This window comes from Pogona vitticeps, chromosome 3 (assembly GCF_051106095.1).
Source record: "Pogona vitticeps strain Pit_001003342236 chromosome 3, PviZW2.1, whole genome shotgun sequence".
In the NCBI taxonomy this organism is placed as follows: Eukaryota; Metazoa; Chordata; class Lepidosauria; order Squamata; family Agamidae; genus Pogona; species Pogona vitticeps.
The window spans coordinates 113765858-113793007 of NC_135785.1; the positions used below are offsets into that span (position 1 = coordinate 113765858).

A 27150-nucleotide genomic window follows, 5' to 3' on the forward strand; every position below is an offset into this window, starting at 1 on the left:
GCCTTATCAGCCCCTTCCAACTCAATTATTCTAACTCACAAGCAGATTCCTCAAGAACTCTCGAGGGCAGGCATAAACAGCTTCCAGAAACTGAACTTACAACAGAAATAGCAGAAGGCCAAGGAGCTAAAGTATACAGAAATCAGCTTTTTAAGCACAAATTTAAGACTGACCTCAGCTCTACCTTTAAATAACTTAAACCTGAAGGCACAAGGGGTGTGTGTATTTGTTTTATTCATAATTTTGGAATTGCCGTGGGATACCAAAAGTATTTCTAATTAAGGTGATCTTAACAAAACTATTGACCTCACTTTTCAGCAAATCCACTGATCCATTTTGTTATTTCGATAGCTATATAATGTGTTAAAAAGAAACATAACATGCACACATTTGTACAGGTTTTCATAAAGTCTATTTCATCATTTGTGGGCAGCGCATTCAACAGTTAAATACATTTACATAATGTATTATGCAGTGACTGCACTAATGCAGGATTGAAAACTAGATAGGTAACCAATTTAAACTAAAAACCAGCTAACAAGTAACTGCCTAAATACTCAGAATACAGCTCTTGTTCTAGGCCATCTCTCTGAGGAGGAAAAAACCTCCAAGTCACACTGAAATTATATTTTAAGGCCATGTTCTTCCAATATCCCATTTCTTGTGGCAGTTTTCTTCACACCTGTTAAGCCTCCAGTTCTAGGCCAAGACCGAGTTTATGTCCACCAGCATTAATGTTCTTCCCATCGATTAGGGCAGACATACTGAGCTTCACACCTGTAAATCAATACAAGCAAAAAAAAAAAAACCCTTTCAGAGGTGACAAGATGCATTCAGTATATTACTGTTCCTAATTTTTTCCCCAGGAAAAAATGAAATTAAAAGTAATTTTTTGCTGAACCTTTTTGTTCTCGTATACAACTGACACAAAGCCATTAGCTCCGAAAATTTCTATCAACTGATTTTTAGCTTCCCCTCTGTGGGTTTTTTTCCCACCAACAACATTTATGCTTCTCAGTGCAAGGACATAATTTTTGCCTCACTTTGGGAATGAGGGAAAACATTGCAGAAACACACACAAAAAGAGCAAGCACATCTTCCACCTGGCTTTCCAGGAGTCATCGTTTAGATCAGGGCTTCCCAACCTTGAGTCCCCAGATGGTCTTGGAGTAAAGCTCTAGGAAGCCTTCACCATTAGTCATGCTGGTGAAAATTTCTGGGAGTTGTAGTCCAACAATTTCTGGGGACCCAAGGTTAGGGACCACTGGTTTAGATACAAAAAATGATTTAACACGCATCAGAATGTCATCAGAATGGATTAAATCATGCTGACAGCAGCTATCAACATGTAGTTGATGAACCCTACTTTATCAGAAGTAACTTTTTATTTCTTCAGTAACAATGAGCAATAAAAAACTAGTACCAGAATATGAGCATCATGACACCAAGCCCTAGCAAGGATCTTTTCATGCAATGAAAAGGCTTGAATACATGTTGACAGACAACTGTTTTTCTACATTGCAAGGCATGTCTCCTGATTTTGCCCACAATGATTTTTAAAAACCTTCCTGTAATGGGACTCTTGTTTGTATGAATGCAACCCAATGGCTTTGAGGATCTCACAATTTCATGGACAAACATTTCCTCTACCCTTATCCTAATAAAAAAGGATGCATCATCGTTTCAGACACTCAAACTCATTCTTCAGAGTTTTTAATTTAATAAAATGTAGAGTTCTCCTGCACCACACTAGCTGCTGTTTTGCCCAGCTTTCCCAGTGTTCTGAATATATTTTAGCAGTTTCTTCTCATCTTTGGCAGATTGTTTGATGGATACTCCCACTCTTCAGCAGCAGACCACATAACTCTGTTTTTACAGAGCAGGAGGAAAAAGCAACAAATGTTTGCAGTTGCAAGGCTAGTTTCCCTGCAACAAGTCACCCCATGACTCCATTATGCTTATACAGCAAATCACACTACCTCTGCAGACTACCAAAAAGGGCACTGCAAACAAGGGAGGTCTCTCTCATTGCTCTTTTAAAACAGGGTTTATCAACTCAAACTCCAAAAATGGTCAATAAGTCACTTTCCAGCTACTGGGCAATTTTTTAAATTTATACAAATGCAGTATCTGCCACTCAACAAAAGTCACCAGAAAAAACTGCACAGATTATCAATCCATTGGTTGCCAAGGAAATTGTAAGGATGAAACTTTTAAGTTAAACCAAATGGGGAGAAAACATAGAAGAGGCCCTTCTCAGAATCATTTGTGGCTTTAAGGTACAATGGACCCTTGACTTACAGACGGCTTGACTTACAGACTTTTTGAGTTACAGACTTCTCTGGCCGCAAAATTTAGGTTTGACCTGCAACCTGAGAATTGACTTACAGACCAGAAAAAAACCAAAATGGAACAAAAACGGGCTGTTACGGGATTAATCGGTTTTCAATGCACTGTAGGTCAATGGAGACTCGACCTACAGACTTTTTGACTTGAGAACCGCCTTCCAATACGGATTACGTTCTCAAGTCAAGACCCCACTGTATACAACCTTTGATATACAAAGGTTTGGGGATTCCAAAAGTCAACCACAATATAAATTTATATTTATTTTTATATTTTCCTGCTTTTTTTTGTCTTCTATCGATATTTGGAGGGATTTCCCCTCCTTTCCTTTTGTTGCCTAGAGTGCCCGTCGCTCTGTCTTTCAACTGGTAGACCACTACTGCTTGCACTGCTGGACTGAAACTACAGTGGAACCTCTACTGTATCAGATCTCCCCTCAGCCACCTTTTCTAAAGGCTAAACATACCCAGTTCTTTCAGTCTTTCCTCATTGGGTTTGATTTCTAGCCCCCAGATCATCCTTGCTGCCCTCCCTCTGAATTTGTTCCAATTTGTCACCATCCTTCCTGAAATGCAGTGTCCAGAACTGGACACAGTACTCAAGATGAAGCCTAAGGAGTGCTGAGTAGAGTGGAATTAGTACTTCACAGGATTTGGAAACTATACTTGTGATAATGCAGCCTAAAGTAGCATTTGTCTTTTTTTGTAGCACATCACACTGTTCGCTCATATTCAGCTTGTGATCTACAACAATTTCAAGATCTTTCTTGCTCGTAGCATTGTTGAGCCAGGTATCCCCCATTTTGTAACTCTGTGTTTGATTTCTTTTCTCTAGGTGCAATACTTTGCACTTATCCCTGTTGAATTTCATTCTGTTATTTTCAGCCCAGTGCTCAAGCCTACCTAGATCATTTTGAATTTTGTTTGTCTTCCAGGGTATTAGCTATTCCACCCAATTGTGTGTCAACCACAAATTTGATTAGCATTTCCTGCACCCCCGATCCAGTTCATTATTCATCGTCTTCTTAATTACAGTCTGTATCCAGCCTTAATCTATCTTCCAAATCTTCAGTTCTTATGACAAATATTTACCTGGCCTCAGGGTCTGGGTGTAACCAATTCCAATTAGACTAGAGTTGTTCACTTTTGCCTGCAAAACAATAAGCAAGCAGAAGCAAGTGAAAAAGGGAGACTGCTCAATTCACTTCAATAACAATGTCATCCAGCAAAATTAAAGTTGTAGTTTAACATTGTTGAGGAACTCCAAATATAGACCACTAAAAGATGGAAGAATTTTATTTATGCACATAACACACTGAAGTAACAAACTAAATGCTTAAAAGCTGCAACATCTAGCACAATGTTTTACCATCTTCAGTGTGTATGGAAATGGGGGGGTATAAAAAAGACACCAGACATCTGACATTATAATCTCCCTGCTGCAATGTGACCAAATGGATCCCATCAATTCACTTTTCAAAAATTCAAGCACATACAGTGGTGCCTCGCTTGACGACGTTAATCCGTTCCAGCGAAATCGCTGTAGAGCGAAATCATCATTAAGCGAAATAAAAAAGCCCATTGAAATGCATTGAAAAATGCAAAAGTGATCGCAAAAACCTAATCATCAAGCGGATTTGTCGTTTAACGAGGTAATCATTAAGCGAGGCACCACATGTATTAAGATTATTTATACCTCATTATCAGCACTAATCATTCAAAAATTTCAATAATTTTAAAATTTATTGGAAAATTCCCTTTGATATTGCCAACATTAACACTTATTATTTATTTATTTATTTATTTAACTTATATGCCACCTACTGACTGTCTTGCATCTGGTACAAGCACTGAAGTGAAATTCTATGCCATCCTATGGAATACAAAATCCTGGAGATGTGGGTGTGCGATCCACACTGACCCAAATCTTATTTCATTGTATACCCCTACCCACCTTGTTTCTTATTCATTTGGATATACACTGCCAATTATATAGGGATGCCATAATGGATAACGTCTTTCTTGTGGGTGCATGATCTAATCACTGGCCAGTGATTGGAAAAATGTTTCAGCAAATCAAAGGTGACATTTGAATACTTGACAGAAGGGCAATCTGTGGCATCCTGAATCATCTCCACCCACCAGTCTGAAATAAAATTAGGTTGCCAGCTAGAAACAAAACCCCATAACATTTTGTTTTGTCCTGCACCTTTAATATCCTGTTTCTTAAGCTATCCTGCTTGCTTTCTCAAATAATAATAAAAGATCATGCCTACTTTTCATTACCTTCATTGGCTTACTAGTGAAAAACAAACTGTTTTGAGTACCTTTTACTTTAACTACTGCTCTAATGCAACTACAGGGAAAGATACATCCAGGGATCAAAGAGCAAACCCTACCACCTAAAGCAGGAGTATACCATGGCAATCACAAATTTTTATGACTACTCTCCAAAATCATCCATAAATTGTTGATCACCTACATAAATAAAATGCATATTTAGTATTAGATAGCAATGCTCTGAAGTGAAGACATACACAAGCTAAAATCTCCTGTTCTTTTGCCGTAAAGACTACACAACAATGAGACTACACCTTATAATATGTACAATGAAAATCAGGGACATTCTTAATTATAACTGCCATCTACCATAGGTGGCACTTTGAAAATAAGTGGAGGATGGATCTAATGGACATGGCAGAACTTTGCAGCAATGTCTTGGAACCACAGCCCTTATGTTTAATGCAAAGAGACAGAACCATTACACTTTGGGTTCTAACAGCCAACTGCTATTACCTCCACCAATAACCTGAATACAAAACAGACCAAGAATAGAGAGGGGGCTTTTCAAGACAGGAGAAGCAGAACTTTCATACCAAATGTGGTTGAGGTGCCTACTTACGGAAATAGAAGCAGTGGGATCCAACTGGTACTTTGCTGCAATTCCAAAACGGGTACTATTGGTGCCCGCCATCCAGTTAAGATTTATAGCAGTCTCAAGGTTGTCGCTGACTTTTTGGTAAATTGAGCCACCAAACTCTGACCCATCATTGCTGAAAAATATTTTTACAATGATTGTAAAATTAAACAATTAAAGACAGAAATGGTCATAATTGGTAATAATAAAATTAAACAATTAAGACAGAAATGCTCATAATTGGTAATAAACAAAACGAGGAAACAATTAAAGCAAACACGTACCACTGTCAATTCCATTTTCATCATCAGCATTAGTTGTACTGATGAGAATGCAACACTCTCCTCAGCTGTGCACCAGTGCTGACACTGAAGAATGCCAGAGCTGTGATACTGCACTCAAAGCAAAACCCTGCTAAACCAAATAATATTTTGACCTAATTTGTGGCCGAATGCAAGACTAAACTTCCCCTCATATCTACTGGTGCACTTGGATCCACTGGAAATACTGTAGGATGCCCATACAGGAGAACAATGTTCCAGTATGGCCCATGTATATAAACCCAGTGAATGATGTATGATCAGCTGCTGAATTTTAGGAGGGGGGAAAAAACTCTACATGAGTAAGTCAGGTGTAAACAAGCAGCCACGGACAGGACTGATAAGCTCTTAAATTTCTCTGCACATATGTTATGAGAGCAAAGGAGGTAAGCAGAGGGAAACACATTGCTCTGCCATCCTTACCATGAATTCTTATCCTGCCCTCTTTATGGTAAAACTGGGTAGGGAGGTTCCCCAAATAAACAGAAAACAGGTAATAGACATATGTGCAGAAATAACTAGAGATTTTTCCCCAGAAGTACTGTAATTAACATTTTTTGAGAAATACAAGCCCTGACTTCTAATTAGCAGCAATCTGGCCCAGCAATTTATGCTATTCAATTTATGGAGTAGATATGTGTAAGACCGGATGTGAGAGTAAAGCCCCTCTCACGGGAATGCCGTCCCATCTGCCTACTGCCAATAAAGAAATACAGACTTTGCCTATTCCCCCGCCCAGGAAGATAGGACCACCGGGATGAGACCTGGGGAAGATAGAGGAAAATTTGAAAAGGGTAACTGTCAAGGAAACCAGGGCTGTTTTGGTGGGAATGGAACGGAAGCCACGGGTAGAAGTAGGGGCTGGTCTGGCGGATATAAAGAGGGTGAGGAGGAGTTACCGCCAGGTTGGGAATGGATTTGGTTAGAAGATCTATGGGCAGGGAAGGTGGAGAAGCTCCGGATACCAAAAGAGAAAGCAGATGCCCGGAGAAGGAGGGAAATCGGCCCTAGACCTTCCATTTGAGGAGAAAAAAAGACAAGTGGAGAAGGAAGTTGAAGGAGGAGGAGGAGAAAGAAAGGAGATAGGAAGGAGGGTGAGGGAGATGCAAATGAGGGGACAGCCAGGGGACCATGGCAGACCCACTCTCCCTCCAGAGACCTGGCCTGGCTGGACAACAGAGACAAAGACAACATCCCCCTACTAGAAGGGGAGGCAGGACAGATATTAAACCGGGGTGTATCTCTGGACTGGCTGGGGCCGTGGAATGTTCAGAGGGGGAAACCCCTTTAAAGTTGAAGAATGGAAACCCCTTGCAGACACGTTGTTGGGGGGAGATAAAGGTTGGAATACGTTTGCTGACACTGGTTTCTTGTTGAATAATCCAATAAATGTTACACTGATTTCAAAACCCTGCAAGTCTAGTGATTTATTTGAAGAAAAACTGGAGCCAGAGAGAGCACCCTCACAATATGAAATAGGATTCTAGCCAACATGCTATCATCCCTCATGCACTTGGCTATTTGTATCATGTGAGCTGTGAGGTATTTTCTAAGCTCACCAACAAGTCTTAATGCTTACTTATAAGGCCCTAAACGGTTTAGGACCTCGATATTTGGCGGAACGCCTCCTCCCACCAAGGTCTACCCAGATCACCCGTGCGAGTCAGGAGGTGAGGCTGAGGAGCCTGATGCTGAGAGAGGCCCGGAAGGAGAAGACATGAAACCAGGCCTTCTCGGCGGTGGCTCCTCACCTATGGAACAACCTCCCTCTGGAGATTTGCACAGCACCTATGCTGGGAATCTTTAAAACCCAATTAAAAACATGGTTATACATCCAGACGTTCCCTCCAGTCAATACCTGATTTCTTTCTATTTTCCTTTATTTTTTCTTATACTTTATTACAATTGTTATTGAATGACTATGCACATTCTTGAGTTTATTGTTTTATCCTACATTGTAAGCCGCATGGACGAGTAGTCCAGATAGGCGGGGTATAAATCAAATAAATAAATAAATTAAAAAAAATAACCTCCAATATATTGTGAGATAGGATTGTTGTCCAGGCGTAAAATAGATTTCTTATGTTCCCTGACTTCAATCAGAATCCCAGTATTTTGAAAAGGAAGGAACGTCACTTTTTTTTTTAGGGCAACCGACTGATAACCAGAGCTGCACGCAAAGTTTCTGTTCCAAAATGACTGGGGCAAAAAATGAAGCGCTCCAATGGTGAAAAGCAACAGATTTCTTAGGAAAAAACTCATCCTAACCATTTATATTTATGATGACAAAACAGTTATTTGCAAATGTCTGATTTGGTGACATTCTCTACAACTGTCCAAGAATCAATATCATGCAATGCTAACGTTCTAGTTCTGTGTGGATTTGAAATATGCCTCTGGGGGTGTTCAAGTCCATGACAGTGGACAATTCAGAACACGCATAAAAACCAGTCTGGATCACACCAGCTCTAGCTGCTAAACACCATTTCTATCAAGCAGGTGAAAATTATTTTCTGTATGAAACTAATGTGCTGGCAACACAAATGTTGTTTCCCTGTCCAAGTTCATTCAAGTGTAGAAGATATTTATACAATACATAACAATGTGAAACCTGAATGTGTAAACACTTCCATGACATACACAGCTAAAGTTGTATGAAACAGAACAGAGCAGTGGTTCCCAATCTTGGGTCCCAGATATTCTTGGACTAAAACTCCCAGAAGCCTTCACCACTAGTTGTGCAGAACATCTAGTTATCCAAGAACGTCTGGGGACCCACAGCTAAGAACCAGTGCATTTGCGCAAGTACAAAAAAGAAAGTTCTCTCCTCATTATAGCTGACACCTGGATTCTTACAATGGATACATTTTAGATCAATGTTTTGAAAGCCACTTTTGCCCTTTCAGATTTTCAAGATGCCTTCTAATAATTAAGCTATTAGTAAATAATCCCTTGAGCATTGAAGGCACACTTATAGAAGCCACGGCAATGACAAATTACTTTCCCATACGTAATAAAGTTGACCATAAATATTGACATTTTAATTGCAAGTCTGCTTTCATACTTACACATTAGTGTGCAACTGGAAGTCTCCAGTCTTGTAACCCACAGCAAAGTTGTTTCGTGTCAATTTGGATTTGGCACTATCAAAGGTCATTTGGTAACCAGCAAGCCAACCCTCATAACCTAAAACAACTGCGCCATGGATGGCAGGTCCCGCAAAATCAAAGTCAACATCGCACCCAAGATTTACGCATTCACGTTTATAAGCAGATTTGATTTTGCCACTCTTCTTTCTGAAATGAGAAATTATTGAATCAGAGTCTTTCTTCCTTTGGAATACTTGAGTTATACTGAATCTCATCATTACAGGGAAATAAAGGACAACCATTTAGAAGCTGTCTTGGGTCCTTTTAAGGAGAAAGGCAGGGTAAAAATATTTTAAATAAACCAATGCAAAGTATAAGTAATCACAGACAAAGTATAGCAGCTAAGCAAAGTCCTGAAAAAAAAAGAGCCCAGCTAAAATTAATGGATGACATCTAAACATTTAAAGCAGCAGTTCCCAGCTTTGGGTCCCCAGATGTTCTTGGGACTAAAACTCCCAGAAGCCTTCACCATTAGCTGTGCTGGCAAAGATTTCTGGAAGCTGTAGTCCAAGAACATCTGGGGACCTAAGGTGGGGAATCACTGATTTAAAAGGAATGAGACACCATGCATTTATTTCATATTTACAAAACAATGCTGGGACAAGCAACTTGTTTAGCATCAAATCCCTGCTATCTATAAAGCAGTGGGAGAAATTCTTTGAAATTAAGGCAAGATGATGCCAGTCAAGTGCATACAATGACGATCTGGACCAGCAGCCTGACATATATAAGCAGTTTCTTATTCTTTCAAGTGTCATGCTAAAATCATATGACTGAGTGAAGGAACACAGGAAATTAAAAATTTTAGTATACAGTTGACATTCATGTATTTTCCCCATGGAAATGTTACACATAGAACTTAAAATAAAAACTAGTTTGGCATTTTAAAACATTTTATGCAGAATGTAGAAATGAAACCAATTCAATCCCAGGTAACCGGTTCAAGGTTGACTCGACCTTCTATCCTTCTGAGGTCAGTAAAATGAGTACCCAGCTTGCTGGGGGGGGGGCAATGTGTAGCCTGCATAATTAACTTGCAAACCACCCAGAGAGTGTTTTAAGTGCTATGGGGTGGTATATAACCAGCACACTTTGCTTTTCACTTTTTCTCAGAACATTTTTCTTTCTGTCTTTTATATCTATAACTTTTATACCCATAATTACAAATAAAAAACTAGACTGTAGAGAAAGAGATTTAGCAGGGTCATATGGATCCAGGGACTTTATGATGCCCATTTTGGCTCTGACTGAGACTTGGCAGAAGATTTTCTTCTATCTCCAAGTCAGATTCACAGCAATCAACAAACATTTTGTTCAGTTCTTCACTGCATGTTTGAGACCAAAGAAATAAACCAACTAAGTTTTATAAAACTGATCTCAAACTAGCTATGTACTTCTCATGTAATTATTTTATGCCCATCTATGCTGTGCTATCACTACAACTTATCACTTACAAATCACTAAAAAAAAGTTAATACACGAAGATTAAAAAGAAGCAAGAGAGTCCTTTTCCTGTAGACTTGCAAAGTAAGAAACATAACGCAAAAGAAAAAAATTATGAAAAAGAGGAAAATAAGCAAATTTACGTTCCTGAAATTACACAAGTCCTACTTAGCTGTTCAGAACAGGGTTAAATAACTATATGAGAAAAGGAGGCAGATGACTACACCACCTTCTGTTGTGGCTTTCCATATGCAGAGACCAACAATTTAAACAACACAGCCTCATCTACATACTCAGACTCTCTATATACAACAGAAGTAAACAGGGCTAGTATGCTCCACCTCCTCACATATTTATTTTAACTCTATTTCAACACCTGAAGGGGCCAATATCTGGTGGCACACTTCCACTGGATCCCACTGTTTCCCTTCTCTCTCCTGTGGATTCTAAATGTTCCAGAGAGCTGGGAAACCTTCTACAACCGCTTGTGGCATGTCAGGGGGGTGTAGTAAGAAGGGAAGTCCCAATTCTGCTGGCACTGAATATGCCATTGGATCTTGGTCTAGAACTATAGTGTTAACATTAGCATCTGATAAACACAATAAGCATAATCTATCTTTCACTTGGAATGTCATCTACTTGGAGAGTACCAACAATTTTAATAGAGAAAAACCTACCCGGTGTTTGGCGAGAAAGTTGTATCAAATGTCAATTTCAAACCTTTGGCAATCTAGATTAGGGAGAGAAAAAGCTGTTAAACAAAATGTCAGTGCATTCTTTTTTAAAAAAATTAAAAATTTAATAAACGTAAATTCTATTACCTGATCTTCAATTGCCATTTCTGTTCCTAAAGTGTTATCTGTATTCCATTTTTCTGTGAAAGTCACACCATACTCAGCCCACTTGTATTTGGTCTCCAAGCTTCCATGCACTTTCCCTGTGTCTGTATTTGATGAACCAGCTGTTGCAAACTCCTAGGAAGACAATGCAGGTTAAGATATTTTTTAGTTCAAGAAACCAGTGAGATAAAGAGTAGCCACAACCCTCCACTTGTAAATTAAATCTATCTGAAATTATGATTTGGAGGTCAATATTACTTCGCCCAATATGAACATCACTGTTCCTTTTCTATTCCTGTTTTCTCAGAATGCTTGCTTCTGACCAAAGATGCCATGGTACGCAAGCAAGTCTGTGCCTCAGAGATCCAGAAATGCACTCTCCTTTTACTCCAACTATCTAGAGATTTCCTGAGAAATTTACCACCAAGAGATTTCAGACACCAGCTGCTTGTAGATATGCAAAAAAGCTAGGAAAAGCTGAAGGAAAACAAAGTAACAGCTTTATCAAATTTGCAAATTTGCTATTGCGTAACATTACAATGCTGGCACTTACCACTCCACTTGCAGATTTCGTTTTCACATCCAATTTCACCAGACCAAAACCTTAACAAACAGAAAGGAAGTTACTGTAGTACTATCTGGTTTTCCCAAAAATAAGACCTAACCTGAAAATAAGCTCTAGTATAAGTTTTCAGGATGCTCACAATATAAGCCCTACCCCAGTTAAGTGAAACCCCACCCTCTACCATTGTGTAGCAACCAGAAGATGACACGACTGTATTTGAATAAATGTAGATAGTTGCACATGAAAAAATAAAACATGCCCTGAAAATAAGCCCTAATGTCTTTTTTTGGAGCAAAAATTAATATATAAGACCCTGTCTTATTTTCAGGAAAACACGGTACCTTTTTAACAGGATACAGCTTGAATATAATTCCAGACAGAACTATATGAAAAAATTTTGAAAGTTGAAAACTAGAAAAATGGTTCAAGTTACTATGGTTGAACAGCTGATACTAGTAACAGAATCCTGATGCAAAAATCTATATGGACGGACAAAGCCCCTTAGGTACAGTACAATTTCAAATGGAAGGTCTAACATCCTCACAATCTCATCCCTCCCTAGAACCAGTTCCCGCTCCAGGTGCTCAACAATCTCACAACCTGAGAAATTCTGACCTACTTGGGGTTCACCTCAATGTGTATGAGTGAACTCTCCCATCTCCTGCTTCTGTGAGAACAAACAATACCGTGTGCATGGGAGGGTACAGTTGGCATCTTCTTTTAGCAAATTACATATACCCTCTTCAAAATGCCTGGCCTCACGCTAGAAAAACACAATACAAAAGCAATAATTGGTATCCTAACATAATCTTGTTTCCTCAAAGCACTTCATTTAATACTTCTACTTCTTTGCCAATCCTGAATAAAGCTTCAATGTAGTAAAAAGCACAAATATATTATATGTAAGAAAAAGACCAATAACAAATCTTTACGTGAACTAGATCAGATGGAACAAAATTCTACAACAAGCTCCACTATGTCTCATTTGTACTCAAAAATACAACATTCTAGTTATACGTGTTTCTTTTCAATATCAGTTGAAGGAAGTGGACAAATGGTCCACAAATGGTTTGTAGTCTACTTGCAAAAACATAAACAATACTGTGCTAAAATAAGAACAGCTTATTTAGTATGAATATTATCCATACCGAATCCTTTGTTGAAGATGTCTCTGGCAGACTTGCCGAGGTCTGCATATGCTGGTGGGATAGCCATTGGAGCTGGAGAGGCACAATAATAGGCATGTTAGTACTGCAAAAAATGAATATACATTTAATTTCACCATCATTATTATATGTTTTATTTTTCAATGCTAGCACATATTATACTACTCTATAATTAGATTCTTTATCTTTAATTTTACTATATCTGTATTTTTCATTATTTTATAGCACTTTATAGTAATCTTTATTTACTAAAAACAAAGGAACAAATGTACTACTAGCTGGATGAGGATAACTGTTCTAGCATTTCAGCCCTCAAGTTTCAAAAAAGAAAATGGTTCTCTGATGCTACCAATGGCATTGCTAGATTGGAACATCCGCTTTGGGGGTCTTCATGTATGGCATGAGGTTGGGATGTTATATGTTTTTAATGAATATATTTTGCATTACCTTTGTGCAATATGTTTGGAGAAAAACTGGGCTAAGGGAAATACATATTCTTATATATTTGCATAAAGAGTGTTGCACTGGAATGATATTCTCCTGATAAACCAGAATACATTCAGGTATGCTGATGAATGCCATGTCTATTGTTCTAGTGCTTTACTACCACAACTGCAAAGCTAAGATGACCAAAAAACTCATTTCATTAAAACCAAAAACATTTCAGACCAACATACCCAAATGTATTATGACTAGCAAGGGCATACTACTCCAAGGCAACGCCTTCTCAACATTTTATGCAAACATTAAGAATATGCACTTATTTTAGCACAACCTTTATCAAAACATATTAAACATAGATAATAATAATCAAGGCAACTACACATAATACCTTCAGTCATCCCACACATGAAAGTGCTTCAAAACAGATGTTCAAATTCCATGCCACAAATCTGTTTCACAACAGATCTCACTCCAAATAAAATCTCATATCCGCTTTACTTATTAAAGTCTGTTATCATACAGGAGATCAGTTTATTTTGTAATACAGCTTTGCTTGTAGATCCTAGGAATCTACAGCAACCCTGAAAAACATGGAAAATCCCATGATATTTAGGACACACAAATCAGTTTGTATATGGGTATACTACAAGGTTACAAAACGTTTAACATTAATGTCAAACGTAGCTAGCATATTATTATTAACACAGTATTTACTATTCCATTCCTGAAGTCTTGATGTGCAGATATTAGAATGTGATATTTTCCTCTCTACTGCAAAAAAAACACCTTCACTGACTGATTTCTGCACATCAGGCTATTTTTAGATATAAGAGCAAGCCAGACCAGTTACATTCTAGGCAGTTGTAAACCCTGGCTACTACTCAAAGCAACAGATTTTTCATTTCACAGAGGAATGAGGGTGGCAGTAGTTCAATTAATATTTTGAAATGTAGTTGGCACAACACTACCTTTTAAAAGAAGTGTTCTTCCAATTCCACAAATACACAACCACTTTATATCCCAAGAGCTGTTCTGTATATGAAAAATCTCCACATACAGCAAGTTTCAGATCATACACGGCCAGTTTTCATATTACTTCCATTTGCAATTTTATTCTATTTGTATTCCAGTTATTTTATAATCTGTCCAAACAGTACTGCTAAAAATTGAAGTATAAACATACCAAATAATATTTTATATTGTGATTCTTATTTGAAATATGAAGAATTTAACATAAATGAAATTTCACAAATATTCCAACACTTTTTCTAATATTCATGAAACCACAAAAGCACCATCTCTATGCTTCTGCTGCACTGGATAGAAATATTATCCTTCATGCCTCAATGCTCAGAAGAGTCATACAGGCTACAGGCAGAACTAACAGGTAGTGTGTCACCTTTTCTTCCTCCTTGTCTGAACCAAAAATACATAGTACTCTCCCGGGCTAAAATATGTTGTCAAGTTGATCAAAATATTTGTTTAAGGAAAAATGCCTACTAAACTAAAGTTATTAAATGCTAAGTTCAAATTAAATGAATGAAAGTAATTTTCAAGTCAACAGATTTCAAATTACAGTGTCAGTCTTATAAAAATTATTTCATTTAAAAATGAAGGAAGTGGTGGCACTTCCCAATTCGTTATGCAGAAAGCTTCAGCAGAATGTAAGGAGGGGAGAGAAAAACCTCTGCAAAACATAAGCATAACATTGGCAAGAAGCAGCAAGCATACACTGATTAACCAAAAGTCATGAAGATTATGCTGCACCCTTCCCTGAAGATATCCTTTCTAATTGCTCCACACCCTTATATTTAAGCACCCCAAGGAATTTCTAAAAGGTTTTACACACCTCTACATCATGAATGTATTCAGCAGTACATACAGAGGCAGGTGACAGATAACAGAAAAGGTTTTTTAAGCACACATTCAAGCAGCACAGTACAGTATTTATCTCAAATACTTTATATCATAAAAGACAACTATTTCTGCCTACTGATTAATCACTGTTAGATGTTAGTCTATCTTCAAACCTCACAATTATTGTAACGTATAAAACTGTTAGCTTGGTTACTTCAACAACTTGTCCCTACTTACGTCTTGGTGGGAGCTGACATGCTGGATTAAAATTCATAGCTATTTAGTCCAATTTAAAGAATCTATAAAATGATGGGGAAATCACATAAAAAAATAAACTACATATGTTTAGAGTGAAGGTTAGCAACTCTTTGTGTACAGACAATGGCTTTCCCCAGTATTATGCTACAATTGGAATTATGTGCCTTTTTCAATCTAACTGTTCCTTCACTCATGAAAGCTTCCTCTGCCCCAGAAAAGAGACAATAATGTGGCCTACCAACTACTGTACTGTGTTCACCAGGGGTTGAAGAAAGGGCATGAGAGAGAGCCGATACATTTCAATAGCAGCACATTTTAATACCGCAAGAGGAACACTTCCACGTGGAGACAAGAGTGGCTCTTTCTCTCTCCCTGATTCTAATGTTTCCTGCATCTGCACTCCGGGAGCAAACCCTCCCACCCACCACCTATTTATAAAAGTAGCGCTTCAGGAGCTGTGAGTTAAAGGAAAAGACAGGCAGCAAAACTGGCCAGGGTCAAGCATGCGTGCACGGAACGAAAAAGAATGAAGATACATTCCTGCAAGAGGCACTTTGCGAACAGAAACAGAACAATGCAATGCCCCAAAGAGGACACATGCTGACAACATTGGGGCGGGGGGAGCGGGCAGGCACAAGATAAGCAGAGCAGACCACCATCTAATGTTGCAATAGAATAGCCCCTCAATTCATCAGAAACACAATTCAATTTAAAAGGGCCTTTCTGCCAAGCCCACAGGCCCAGGCCCACCCTTGTCTGTCGAGGGGCAGGGAGGGGGACCGTAGCCGCCCAACAGAAAAGAGAGGGGCAAACGGAGGGTATGATCAAGGAAGCTCCCCTGCCAGGTAAGTGGGGGGGGGGAGGGAAATCAGCATACAGTACACCCTTCCTTCCCATTTCACATGCCCACTAAATACGACGAGCAGTTATTCCGACCGCCGAACTCTTGGAAGAGGCGGGAACTACGCCCTGAACTCACGAGGAGGCCCTGCTCCACCCAGCCCCTTCCTCTCAGCCCAGCCCACTCCACAGGGGTGTTGTGAGACAATTTGGGGGGGGGGGGAGGCGGAAGAGAAGGCCACGTTCCCTGCCCGGGTCTCCTCGGAGGGCTCGCAATTTATAGGGACCGGGGGGGGGAGGGAAAGGGACCTGGCAACGGACGAACCCACTCCTAGAAAGGGGGTCCTGGTCTCCCCCCCCTTCTCCTTCTTCCCACCTTGTCGCCATAGCAATCCCACTTACCAGTCTAGCCTGGCGAGGGAGGTTCCTTTTTCGCCCACCGCGCACGCTCTCCTCTCTCTCTCTCTGGCCGCGTGAAGGCCGCGCTGGAGGGCGAAGTGAAGGAGACACCCTAGCGCTCGCCCGCCTGCGCCCGAGGACCTTCCGCAACGCTCGGCGGCTGCCTGCTCCGGACGCCTGAGCGGAGTTCCTACTCTTAGTGCTCTCTCTCTCACTCGGTGACTTTCCCAACACCCTCCAAGAATCGCCGGGCAGACCCACAGTACAAATAAACACCCCCTGAACCGGCAGGAAATGAGAAGACAGACGCGGGGGGAAAAATCACCTTGCTAGTCAGGCACTGAGCTAGACAGCCCAGGCACGAAACCCAGCGGGGTCCTCGGCAAGCGGCTCAGCTTGGAAGGCGGAGCGAGGAAAGGGTCCTTTCCTGCCTGCCCTGGGGGGTGGGGGGGAGGAGAAGGAGGAGGAGGAGGGGCAGAGTGAGGCTTGTCTTATCTAACCAGAGGACGAAGTGACGGCACTCCGGGCATGCGCTGTTTGAGGAAGCTAGCCGCGTGTTCTCATGCAGCTTTAGTGCCTAATCGGATGTGCTTTAGGAAAAGTTCCATAATAATGGAAAAGCATCGCATTGGGATCGAAGAGGCAGCCGTAGGTCGCTTTCTAAACCAAAAAAGTGTAGGTCGTAAACATAATTTAAATATTCACCTTTTCATGAATGGTAAGAAGCTACGCAATTGGTTTGATTATATGCTCCCAGAATGGCATATCAGACAAAAAACAAAAACAAGAGGCAGAAACGTTGTGGCACATTCAAGACTAAAATCTGATATGAGCTTTCGTGGATCAAGCCCACTTAAGCAATCAGAAGCGAATCAAATGCCAGACCATTCCCAGAATGGGTGGTTTCAAGCCTGTGTTTCAGCAGAACTACTTCGTTCTATGCCTTGTTTGTAGAACACTTTTGTTCCTACTGTATACTTATGTGCTCATACTCATTCGGTAAGTCTCATAACTTAGGGCTTTTAAACAGGCAGGTCTCAAGATACAATATCCACCCAACAAAAAGTAGGGGGGAAAAGAGACAAGACCCAGGAATTAACTTGTACTGTATCTTACAGGAAGGGACACCCAATTTCCATGTTCTTTTTAAACCCTGCTTACGATCTCCTTTTCTGTCTGAGGAGTCCTTCCTCTTGCTCCTGAAGACTTCCTGCTGAAGCTAGTGAACCACAGAAAGCTTGATTCCTTTTGAATGTAATCCATCATGTCCCTGAAGTCCCCCTGAGCTGGAATTCCTCTCACAGTCAGAATTCAGGAGTTCGCTTAAAAAAAATTAGTTAATCTTTTTCTCCTGAATCCCTGGTTGTGGCCTTGGAAATGTGTTAGCTTGCCCTTACTTGAAATCTCCACCCACGATTTCCATTGTTTTGCTCCAGCTGGAATTACAACACTCTCCAGCTCCTTCTCAAGACAATCCGATGAAACTAAGGACAGGTAATCTTTGTCACACCTATATCTATTTTTGGAGGCTTATTTTCCCTGGGTGGTGGCAGTTCTTTCATCTGTTCCCCCCCCCCCACTTTTGCTTTAGAGGAGAGTGTTTAATAAAGAAAGATCTTTCTCTATTCTCGTCCTTGTAACAACTTCTGCACCTCAAATTGCTTACTCCCACACGCTGGCTAGTTTACTCAGGACCTCCAGCAGCAGGCTGGACCCTCTTGGTCTCTGCGGCAGAAGCAAGTTCCACACAGTTCAGTTGGACTCATTGTCAAAAATTTAGAGGATTGCAACCTTACACAGATTGACCAGTCTGCCACTTCCACATATTACTTCCAAATTGTTTGAGCATGCAAAAGATTTTTCCTATCTAATTAAAATAGTTCCTGTCCCAGCTATGAGAGGAAAGATATTACAGCAGCACAGCCCATGCTGGGATAATTGAGTAGGACACCTGGGTGAAGTATGTTTAATTTGTAAGAGTCAAAAGAATGTGGAAATAATGAGTTTTCTTTATATTACCTCCAGCATTGCTAAGTACTCCCTAGAAAGTAGTGGTGAGCTAGCCTTTTGCTGTACTTAAGATCCCCCAAAATGCATGACTGTACACACCCAGAACCCTGACTGAATTCTTGTTATTAGTCTGGTCAATACTGTGTTCATTAATGCATTCATTTATAACTTTTCTGCCTGGGCTCCTAAATCAATGAATAGTAAAGCAGATTAAAATGTTCCAGAACAAATCAAAAACCAGAGCTGTAACTAGACGTTTGGCACCCACAGCAAAGAACACCATCTCCTACCCATTCTGCTTTCAGTGAGCCATGGGTGTGACTGTCACCCACCCCTACCAAGAAAAAGGAGCAGCAGAATGTGGCGCCATCCAAAATAAGAACTTTTTTTAAAAAAAGCTTAAGAGGGGAAAAAAATTAAGTCAATAGGGCCAGGCGGTATTGAAGTTCACTTTTCCTGCCACAGAATACCTAGAGTTTCCTCTAGCTTTTGGTGTCTGAGAGCAAAGCTCTGATTGCCCCACCCTAGTTATTGCCCTGTTAAAGAAACATTTAAAAAATAAATTGTAAAGTCATATACTCACACATATGTTTCTCTTTATTTAAGTGTTTATGCCCTTTCTTCTTTTTCTTCTTCTTCTTTTCTACCTTTTCTTCTTGCAACTCCAAAAAATTCAACCTTTCTGACATGAGTAAAAAAAAAAAAACCCACGGTGTTCCAGTTGCTTCAATGGAATCTGAATGACTGAAGCCTCAAAATTTGCTGGACTGATAAACTTTAGCACATAGGTTAAGAGGCTGTTTTACTGCCTCTCTATACAAACAAAGATATTTTAAATTTGCTGTCTTGAAAAAAGGATTTAGGGAACTGTTGCAAATGGAGGAAGGTTAAATAAGAGATAGCCCTCTCCTGCAACTTACAAATCAGTGGGAGGGGCATGTTTTTAAACTAACACAATTTGAGGCAGTCTTAACCCACTTCTATGAAAGCAGAGCTTGGAAAGCTTTTTTTATTTTTACTACAGCTCTCAGAATCCTCAAGCCAGTGGATTCTTGAAGATGTAGTTCCCCCCCCCAAAAAAAATTGCATTTCTAAATTGGAAATACTCTGTTGGACTTAGTAGATCTAACTTCAGAGTAAGGAGTCATTCAGTCAGGGTGGTCATGTCTGAATCAAAATACAACCCCATTCTAACTACTGTTTCCTCTTGAGGTTGGCAGACCCTAAGAGAGCTCCTTTATTTTATGTATGTACTCAGCAGTATCCCATTGAACTCACTGGGACTAATGTGTAAATATGCATAGTGCCAGGCTGCAATAAGATGCAAACTTACTTATAAGGAAACACCATTACAATTAATAGGCCTTGCTTATAATAAATGCATTTAAAATAGGAGGCAAATGTTTGTTTTGAAGGAAAATTCTAATAGATGAGCTCCAGTCTTTACAATGTGATGATGAAAGCCACACCTAAACTTTTTCTTGCTGTGTAGTGCTTAATACACAAGCTATCTCGTTTTCTTACTTCTTTGTCTTGCATCATTGACAGCGGACAAATAGGCAGAACTGCAGCGGTTGAAATCCTACTGATGCTTGTAATGGTTGCATAGGATTTGTGTAACTTGCTTTGGTTAATTGCAGCTAATTGACAAGATGCCAGGATGTGCCTGAGGCACATGCCATGGACCATGTTCCAAAGCTTACTTGGCTTGAGGCCTGATGAAATGAGAAGCAACAAGCTTGATATCAAATCAGTCAGCTTGAGAGCATGCCCAGAAGCCACAGTTGGGAAACGCAACTCAAGAAATTGTTGCTCCACAGGAACACAACAAAATCCAGAATCCACAAGTGGACAATACCTTTATTAGGATGAATTAACTGCTGAGAAGCAGAGGAGATGGAAGCAGGTCCTCCTTCTCCACAAGGACAAAGCAACATCAAGGGGGTTATGGTAACTACTTACAAGGTTTCTGCCTATAGACTACCCAGAAGTGGTTTACTTGTCCCTTCTTCTCATGGTACCTTGAGACCATGTAGCTTGCCCAAAGCTACACAGGCTGGCTCTTCCAGTGGCAGATTGAGCCTCTGACCACTGGCTTGCTATACAGTCAGCTTGTGTCTACATTAGCAGTGACCAAAATACAGTAGTCAGGATCATTGGCAAGGGTGCATAGAAACCACTCAGTTGTATCAAAGGATGGGCAACATGTAGCCACACCAGGGCTATGTGGCCCCAAGACTCAAACATCCCACTGAAAAAAGCACACACCCAGAGACCTCCAGGAGCAGCATTTTCAGCTTAGTTCCTTGGGGATCCCTCACCAATAGAACCTGGAAGTTTCTGACCATTTTGGGGCCCAGTTCAGCCCATGGTTAGGCTGGGGGCAAGAATATGGCCCAAAATTCACTGAGAATGGCCACTCATCTTGTGCAGCATAACTGAAGACTAAACTTCAGTTTCATGCTTGGGAAGAAAAACCTAGTTAAAGTCAGATGGAAAGATTACTACCAAGCCACTGAGTACTTGTGCGGACTTCTTTGAAATTTTATTTTCTGCTGGTAGATCCCAGCACAAATGGCCAAATGGCGTATTTTCTAAGCCATCCCAAAACTCATGCTTCCCCTCTTCCCATTTTTCGGAGGCTCATCATAGTCTGACAAAACGGCATAATCTCCTTAACAACTGGGAAAACATTCCCTTACTGTACCCTCTCCCATCCAGTCCCAGTGAACTCTTGGTAAAGAATTATCATGCTTTTGCCTGAGACACAGATTGCCACAAAGTTCCAATCAAGTCATTAGGATGGCCGCTGCTGCTTGGATTTTCATTAATGAATCAACATGAATAGGTGTTTTTAGCTATTAAAATGAGGTATTGTTATTGCAGATTTTCAAGGGTTGGCAGGTCGGCAACATTCCATTCTCTGAGATTTCAAGACCAAAATGTGAGAGCAAGGGAAATATGATACAGAGGCAGTGAATATGCCCCTGTGATGTTGTAGGCAACAAGTCCTTCTGCAGCAGTGGCAGAATGGTATGTGTGTGTGTGTGTGTGAGAGAGAGAGAGAGAAATGGACAGCGTGGAGACACAATGATTAAAGTCCAGTGAAGTAGTGCTAGCAAGGGTTTACTTGCCATAGTGTTTTGGGAGTGGTTGCAGGCTGAATACTACAACACAAAGTGGAAAGCAAACAACTGTTACTAAAAGGAAAAGGAACATTTTACAAAATGGACTGGGACAAAAGTAATGCTGGAAGAACTGGTACATCTTTAAGTGATTTGAACTGGAAGGATGGATTCCAATCAAGTTCAGAATTTTTAGATGAGCAGCATCCCATTTCCTGAGATTTCAGAGACAGAGTCCTGAAAACCCCCCACACACACCTTTCAAGGTAGAAAGCTAAGCTCAATCAATATTTTGCTCCTACGTGCAGTTGCTTTCTGCCTAAAGTCAAAGAAACATGATAAGGGATTCAGTTAAATCTCTCCACATTTTCATTTTTCAGCTTTCTACGTTGTAATGTGCCCTCAAGTTGCATCTGGCATATAGCACCCCTAATAGGATTTTCAAGGTTTGTGAGATATTTAAAAGTAATTTTACCAGAGCCGTCCCCCCCACAACACATCAGTGAGTTTCCATGTCTGAGCAGGGATTTGAACCCATATTGTCTGAGTCCTGGTCCAGCACTCTGTCTATTGCATCACACTGCTCTAGAAAACTAGTTTTGATCAATGTCTGCTGGACATTTGTCAGGGAAGCCAGGAAATAGTTCTAGTGAAGCCAGGGGGGAGTGAGGTGTGGGCTAAGTTATGCTGCCCTACAGCCTTCTCCATGCATTCTGTCAATGTGGGTAGCAGGGTTGTTACCCTCTTGAGGAGAGAATTTAATAAGAAATAGGCAATGCTCCTTTTGTGGGGGGGGGGACAATAGCTAAGAATTCCATAGCCAGCACATGGTTGGCTAGCAGTTGGGCACAACTAGTGGCCAGACTGACTGTGGAATTCTGGGAGTTACAGTAAAAAAACCACAAACTTTTCCCATCTCTGAATGCAATATAAGGTTGACTTCTGAAACAGAAAGTTCCATAGTGTGAGAGACAGAATAGACATACAGAGACAAGATTTCTCAATATGATATAAAGAAGTACAGATGGCAAAACAGAGATGGAAAAGCAGCCATCTGATATGCACTTACCTGGAAGTAAGCCCCATTGAGTTCAAAAGCACTTCAGAGTAGAAATCCGTAGAATAGCACTGTAGGACTATATTCTCATTTGCTTCAATTTAAAATGAAGGAAATCCAGTGTAATACAAATCCAAATACAGAAGGAAGCAGTCCAAGCAGATGTAAGAAGTCGTTTTAATGTAGCACTGCTTAATAAGTCCCAAAGTGATGCAAGCTGAAATAATGGTATCAAATAAGATATTTGCATATGAAAACAATGTAATTTATTCAATATTCCTACATCAAATTGGACTATGAGTGTAGAAATGTTTTTCTTGTTTTTTTGGACTACAACTCCCTAGTAACCAGATTCTGGGAGTTGCAGTCTGAAAAAGTAACTTTTGAAAACTTATTGGGCTAAGTAGAGCTATGTGGCAAACAGAGTTAACTGGATAGCTCCGCCAGTTCAATATCTGGTTTTGGAGCCATAGGTTGGGACTTTGATTCCCCATTATGCATCCTAGTGTACTCAGCCTGTGTGGCCTTGGGCAACCTGCACAGTCCCAGGGCACCCATAGAAGAAAGTGTAAACCACTTCTGAATCCTCTCTACCTAGGAAACCCCAAAATGGATTGCCATAAGCCAGAATAGACTTGATGGCACATTAATTACCTAGCAAGTAAAAATGTTGTAAGTGCACACTGTGTTGTAGAAGACGATTCCTGCTGGTCCACAACAGTGACAAAACTTGCTTCCATTCTGATAGAGCTGGAAGGATTTTGGCCCACGGCACGTTGCTGAATTTTATTTACCCTCAGCTATAGCCAGTCTGGCTAATGAGGAGGAATGATGTGACTTGTTACTGAACAATATCGGGGGGGGGGGGGGGGAGGTTCTCTACTCCTGCTGTGTTCACCATGGCGGGAATATGCTTTCCTCATGACACACATAGAACTAGAGGCCACTGAGGGAGGAATCGGAAATGGGCAGGGCAGCTGATATTTTGCTGCCCAAAATGAAGATTCCAGTCTCACGCAAGTTGGCCAGGTTGATTGTTCAGTCTTGCTTGGTCTTTGGTGATGGGGCAGCATCCTGCAACACACCTGAGGGCAATAAACGTGCTCAGCAAGTGCGAAAGAGAGTGCCTAAAATACCGATCTTTGTCACTCAGTAGAACTGTAACAGTCTGTCACTATTGACAGACTGCTCTATAGATCCTGACATTTGCTGCTTGAGGCCACTGCCTTACCCTGCCTAATGGAAGGGCTGGCCATTGTAAGGGGTTAAAAAGTAAGAATAATTGAATGATTCTCTCAAAGGATTCATGTCTGAATTAGGTTCCTTCAAGGGTGTCTATGGAGACTGGTGCTTTCTGCCTTTTCTTTAAATTATCTGGGCTTTTATTAGGGGAACTGAGGTATCCATGCTTGCTGTTATCCAGAACAGAGAAAACTCAAATGGAGCCAATCTCCCTGAACTGACTATTCAGTAAAATGGCAAGCTTAAGTGGTAATAGGTATGAAATGGTGAACACACTGAGGCAAATTATCCTAACCACCTACACAGTGACATTGTATGGACAGTTGGCAAGTCTCTCACAATGAGATCTTATGGTTGCAGTGGATAGCTCAGTCAAAATGCTGACCCAGTACATGAGGAATCTGAAGGAGGAAAATACCATGCTGAAGACTATCAGGAAAGAAATTAAAATAAAATTGCCAGTTGCTGTGAAGGGTCCTGTGTCTTTTATAGCCATATTTGGAATTTGGTGTGCAATTTTGACTTCAAAACAGAAATTGTAGAGCTGGAAGAGGTGAAGAAAATGGCAGGCAAACAAAACCATGAAGGGTCTGGAATATCTTTTCTTGTACAAGAATGGTTAAAGCACAGGGGCTGAAAAGAGCAGCCACCTTGAAATCAAGAGTGCAGGTCAAAAGAAAACAATAAAGTACAGACACTGTTAATACTGAACATTCTTACAGCTGGTAACATTTCTGGACTTACTGACAGGGCTGAATTGTAGCCCTCTAACCTGCTGTTACCAGTAAATTTAGCTCTCAAGGAATACTGTCTGAAAGACTGTTTTGTTGTTGAAGTTAAGATAACCTTTCCCTTGTTCCTTCCAGCTAAAGGAATATACTGCCAGGTTCAGTTAAGCAAATGTAACTTGGAGGCAGGGTTAAAAGCTCTCTTCTAGGCAATCAGGCATCTCCGTATGTCTTGAATTTCCGCATGGCTTCTGGCTAAAGGAAGATGAGTCACTCATGTGGAATTGCAATAGAAATCATGAGAGCTTTGGGCACAGTAAAATAAACACGTAATTATTTGTATGATCCCTGCTTCCCTAGCATCCCCACCCCTGAGGGGCAAATGATCATAACACTTACACATCTGTATTCATGCTAAGCTATCTGCACATACCCTAAAGTTAACTATTAAGACTAACAGTTAACTTCAGTTGGAGCCTTGTGTCTTTTCCCTACTCGATGACCTGCTGGTGAATATGGTTACTGTGCTTCATCCCTCTGTGTGGTAGCAACCAGGCAGTACATAAGATACACTCTTCATAATATGAAATTGTGGATAGTCATTAACATTATCTGGAGAGTACGCAAATTAACCCAACAAACACAAAGCCAAATGCTGCTCCCACAATATCAAGAACTTCGGCAATCTGCACATGCATCATTCAACTCAGATTATCCATGGCATATATAAAAACTGACACCCAATGTTCAGCCACATCGATGGTTCCCAGTCTTGGGCTCCCCTAAGTTCTTGGACTAAAACACGGGGAGATTCAGTCCAAGAACATCTGGGGAACCAAGGTTGGGAACCAATGAGCAAAATCAAGAGCCAACACAAATAACTCAAAGTGGGATCAAGCAAATAGCAACAGCCTTTATTTATTTATGTATGTATTTATTTTGTCTTTGGTTGAGTTTTAAAATTTTGATTGAAATTTGCTGCAAACAAAGACAAAGGAAAAAGTATACAGTATGATTATACCGAACAATATCACATAAGAATATTCTATAATCCAATCAATGAGTCACCAGTCTTAATCAACTCATATTCACAGTGATTAAATGGGCCTACTCAGAAACTTTTGGCTTATTTCAATAGTTAGTAAGAAGACTCCAGTTGTCTTTAACGGACTGAAGAGTCTCAAGGCTTGGAAAGATGTACCGCCATGTGAAGGTGGGGTAAAGGGTGAGCCCTGTCTTTTTGTCTGCCTCTATAGCTCTCCCAGGACATAGATCTGTTGTGGACGCCACAAGTTGATTCCTAGATTCAGCTACTACTGGCAATGAGGTGGCCAGCAACATGAGGATGAGGGGAGTGAAGAGAGATTGTATCTCCCCTGCTCAAAGTTTCAACTTCAAAGCCAAATTTCTCTTTTTCTCTCCTTGCCATCAGTGTATAGAAATTCCTTGAGTTTCTCTGGAGTGTTAAGGTTGAAAGACTTGGTGACTGCTTTGCAGTCATTGCAGTTATTTCCCTACTCAGTTCTAGAATATGAGCTGGTTACCAGGCCACCAGGAAATGCTTGCTCTCCCCATCTCTGCCCCACCCAATTACTCACTTCTCCTCAAACAGGCAAAAGAACCAGAAAAAGCCAAAGCCTATCCTCTCAGCTGCGTACCTCAGAGCCAGTTCTGAATACCACAGTTGTCAGAACAGACTGGTTGTGCCAACCTTTGTCATACAACAAAGCCTCCATTCACTTCTTCTAAATAGAAGGCAGCATGAAATTATGAACAGCATGGGGAGAGACAGAGGAAAGAATGGAAAAGGAAATGTCAAACTGACTGGCAGCAGATTCAGGACAGGCAAAATAAAGTGGTTTTTTTCCCCTACAACATCTAGACATAAGTGACCAGATTTGTGCCACATGATATGATTATTGCCTAAGGTATGCAGTACAGTCCTACTGTAGATATGACTATTTAGAAGTAAACCCAATTGACTTGATTCTAACTTTCTCCAGAATTTCATTTTAGATGGCTATTTAAAAAGAGGATAGGGGTGTATGGAATGTGAAACATAAGGAGAATTGTGTTAGACTAAACTAATGTTCTTTCTTGTGCAAATCAGATGTCTTTTGGAAGCTCAGAACAGGACAAGACCAAAACAGCTCGGTGACTGTTATTCAGAAAAATGGTGTGTCTGATAATATAGTTGCACCAAAAAAAAAAAAAGGCTTTTTGTCACAACACATTTGTTAATCTGTTGAGGTACACTATGTTTGTGTTTGTACACAACTATACTGTACTGTGTTTCCCTGAAAATAAGACAGGGTCTTATATTAATTTTTGCTCCAAAAACGCATTAGGGCTTATTTTCAGGGGATTTTTTTTTCCATGTACAACAATCTGCATTTATTCAAATATAGTTGTGTCATCTTCATCTGGCTGCTGCATAATGGTGGAG

The 27150-nt window shown here is 40.4% G+C and overlaps 1 protein-coding gene across 4 annotated transcripts; it reads right to left on the reverse strand.

Moving 5' to 3' along the window:
- Positions 1-217: 217 nt before the first annotated feature.
- VDAC2 (voltage dependent anion channel 2) lies at positions 218-27150 on the reverse strand. Of its 4 annotated transcripts, XM_020796133.3 has the most exons (10): positions 16546-16715; positions 15283-15344; positions 12727-12798; positions 11567-11616; positions 10996-11148; positions 10852-10904; positions 8651-8878; positions 5248-5398; positions 3438-3495; positions 218-777 (listed from the first exon to the last, which is right to left on the reverse strand). In XM_020796133.3, exons 2-10 carry the CDS (start codon positions 15317-15319, stop codon positions 686-688), a joined length of 894 nt encoding a protein of 297 aa, XP_020651792.2. In that variant the 5' UTR covers positions 15320-15344; positions 16546-16715; the 3' UTR covers positions 218-685. The 4 variants fall into 4 exon arrangements, with proteins under 4 accessions (XP_020651792.2, XP_020651791.3, XP_078247215.1 ...); XM_020796132.3 differs by lacking the exons at positions 15283-15344; positions 16546-16715 and adding an exon at positions 19136-27150; XM_078391089.1 differs by lacking the exons at positions 15283-15344; positions 16546-16715 and adding an exon at positions 16868-17008.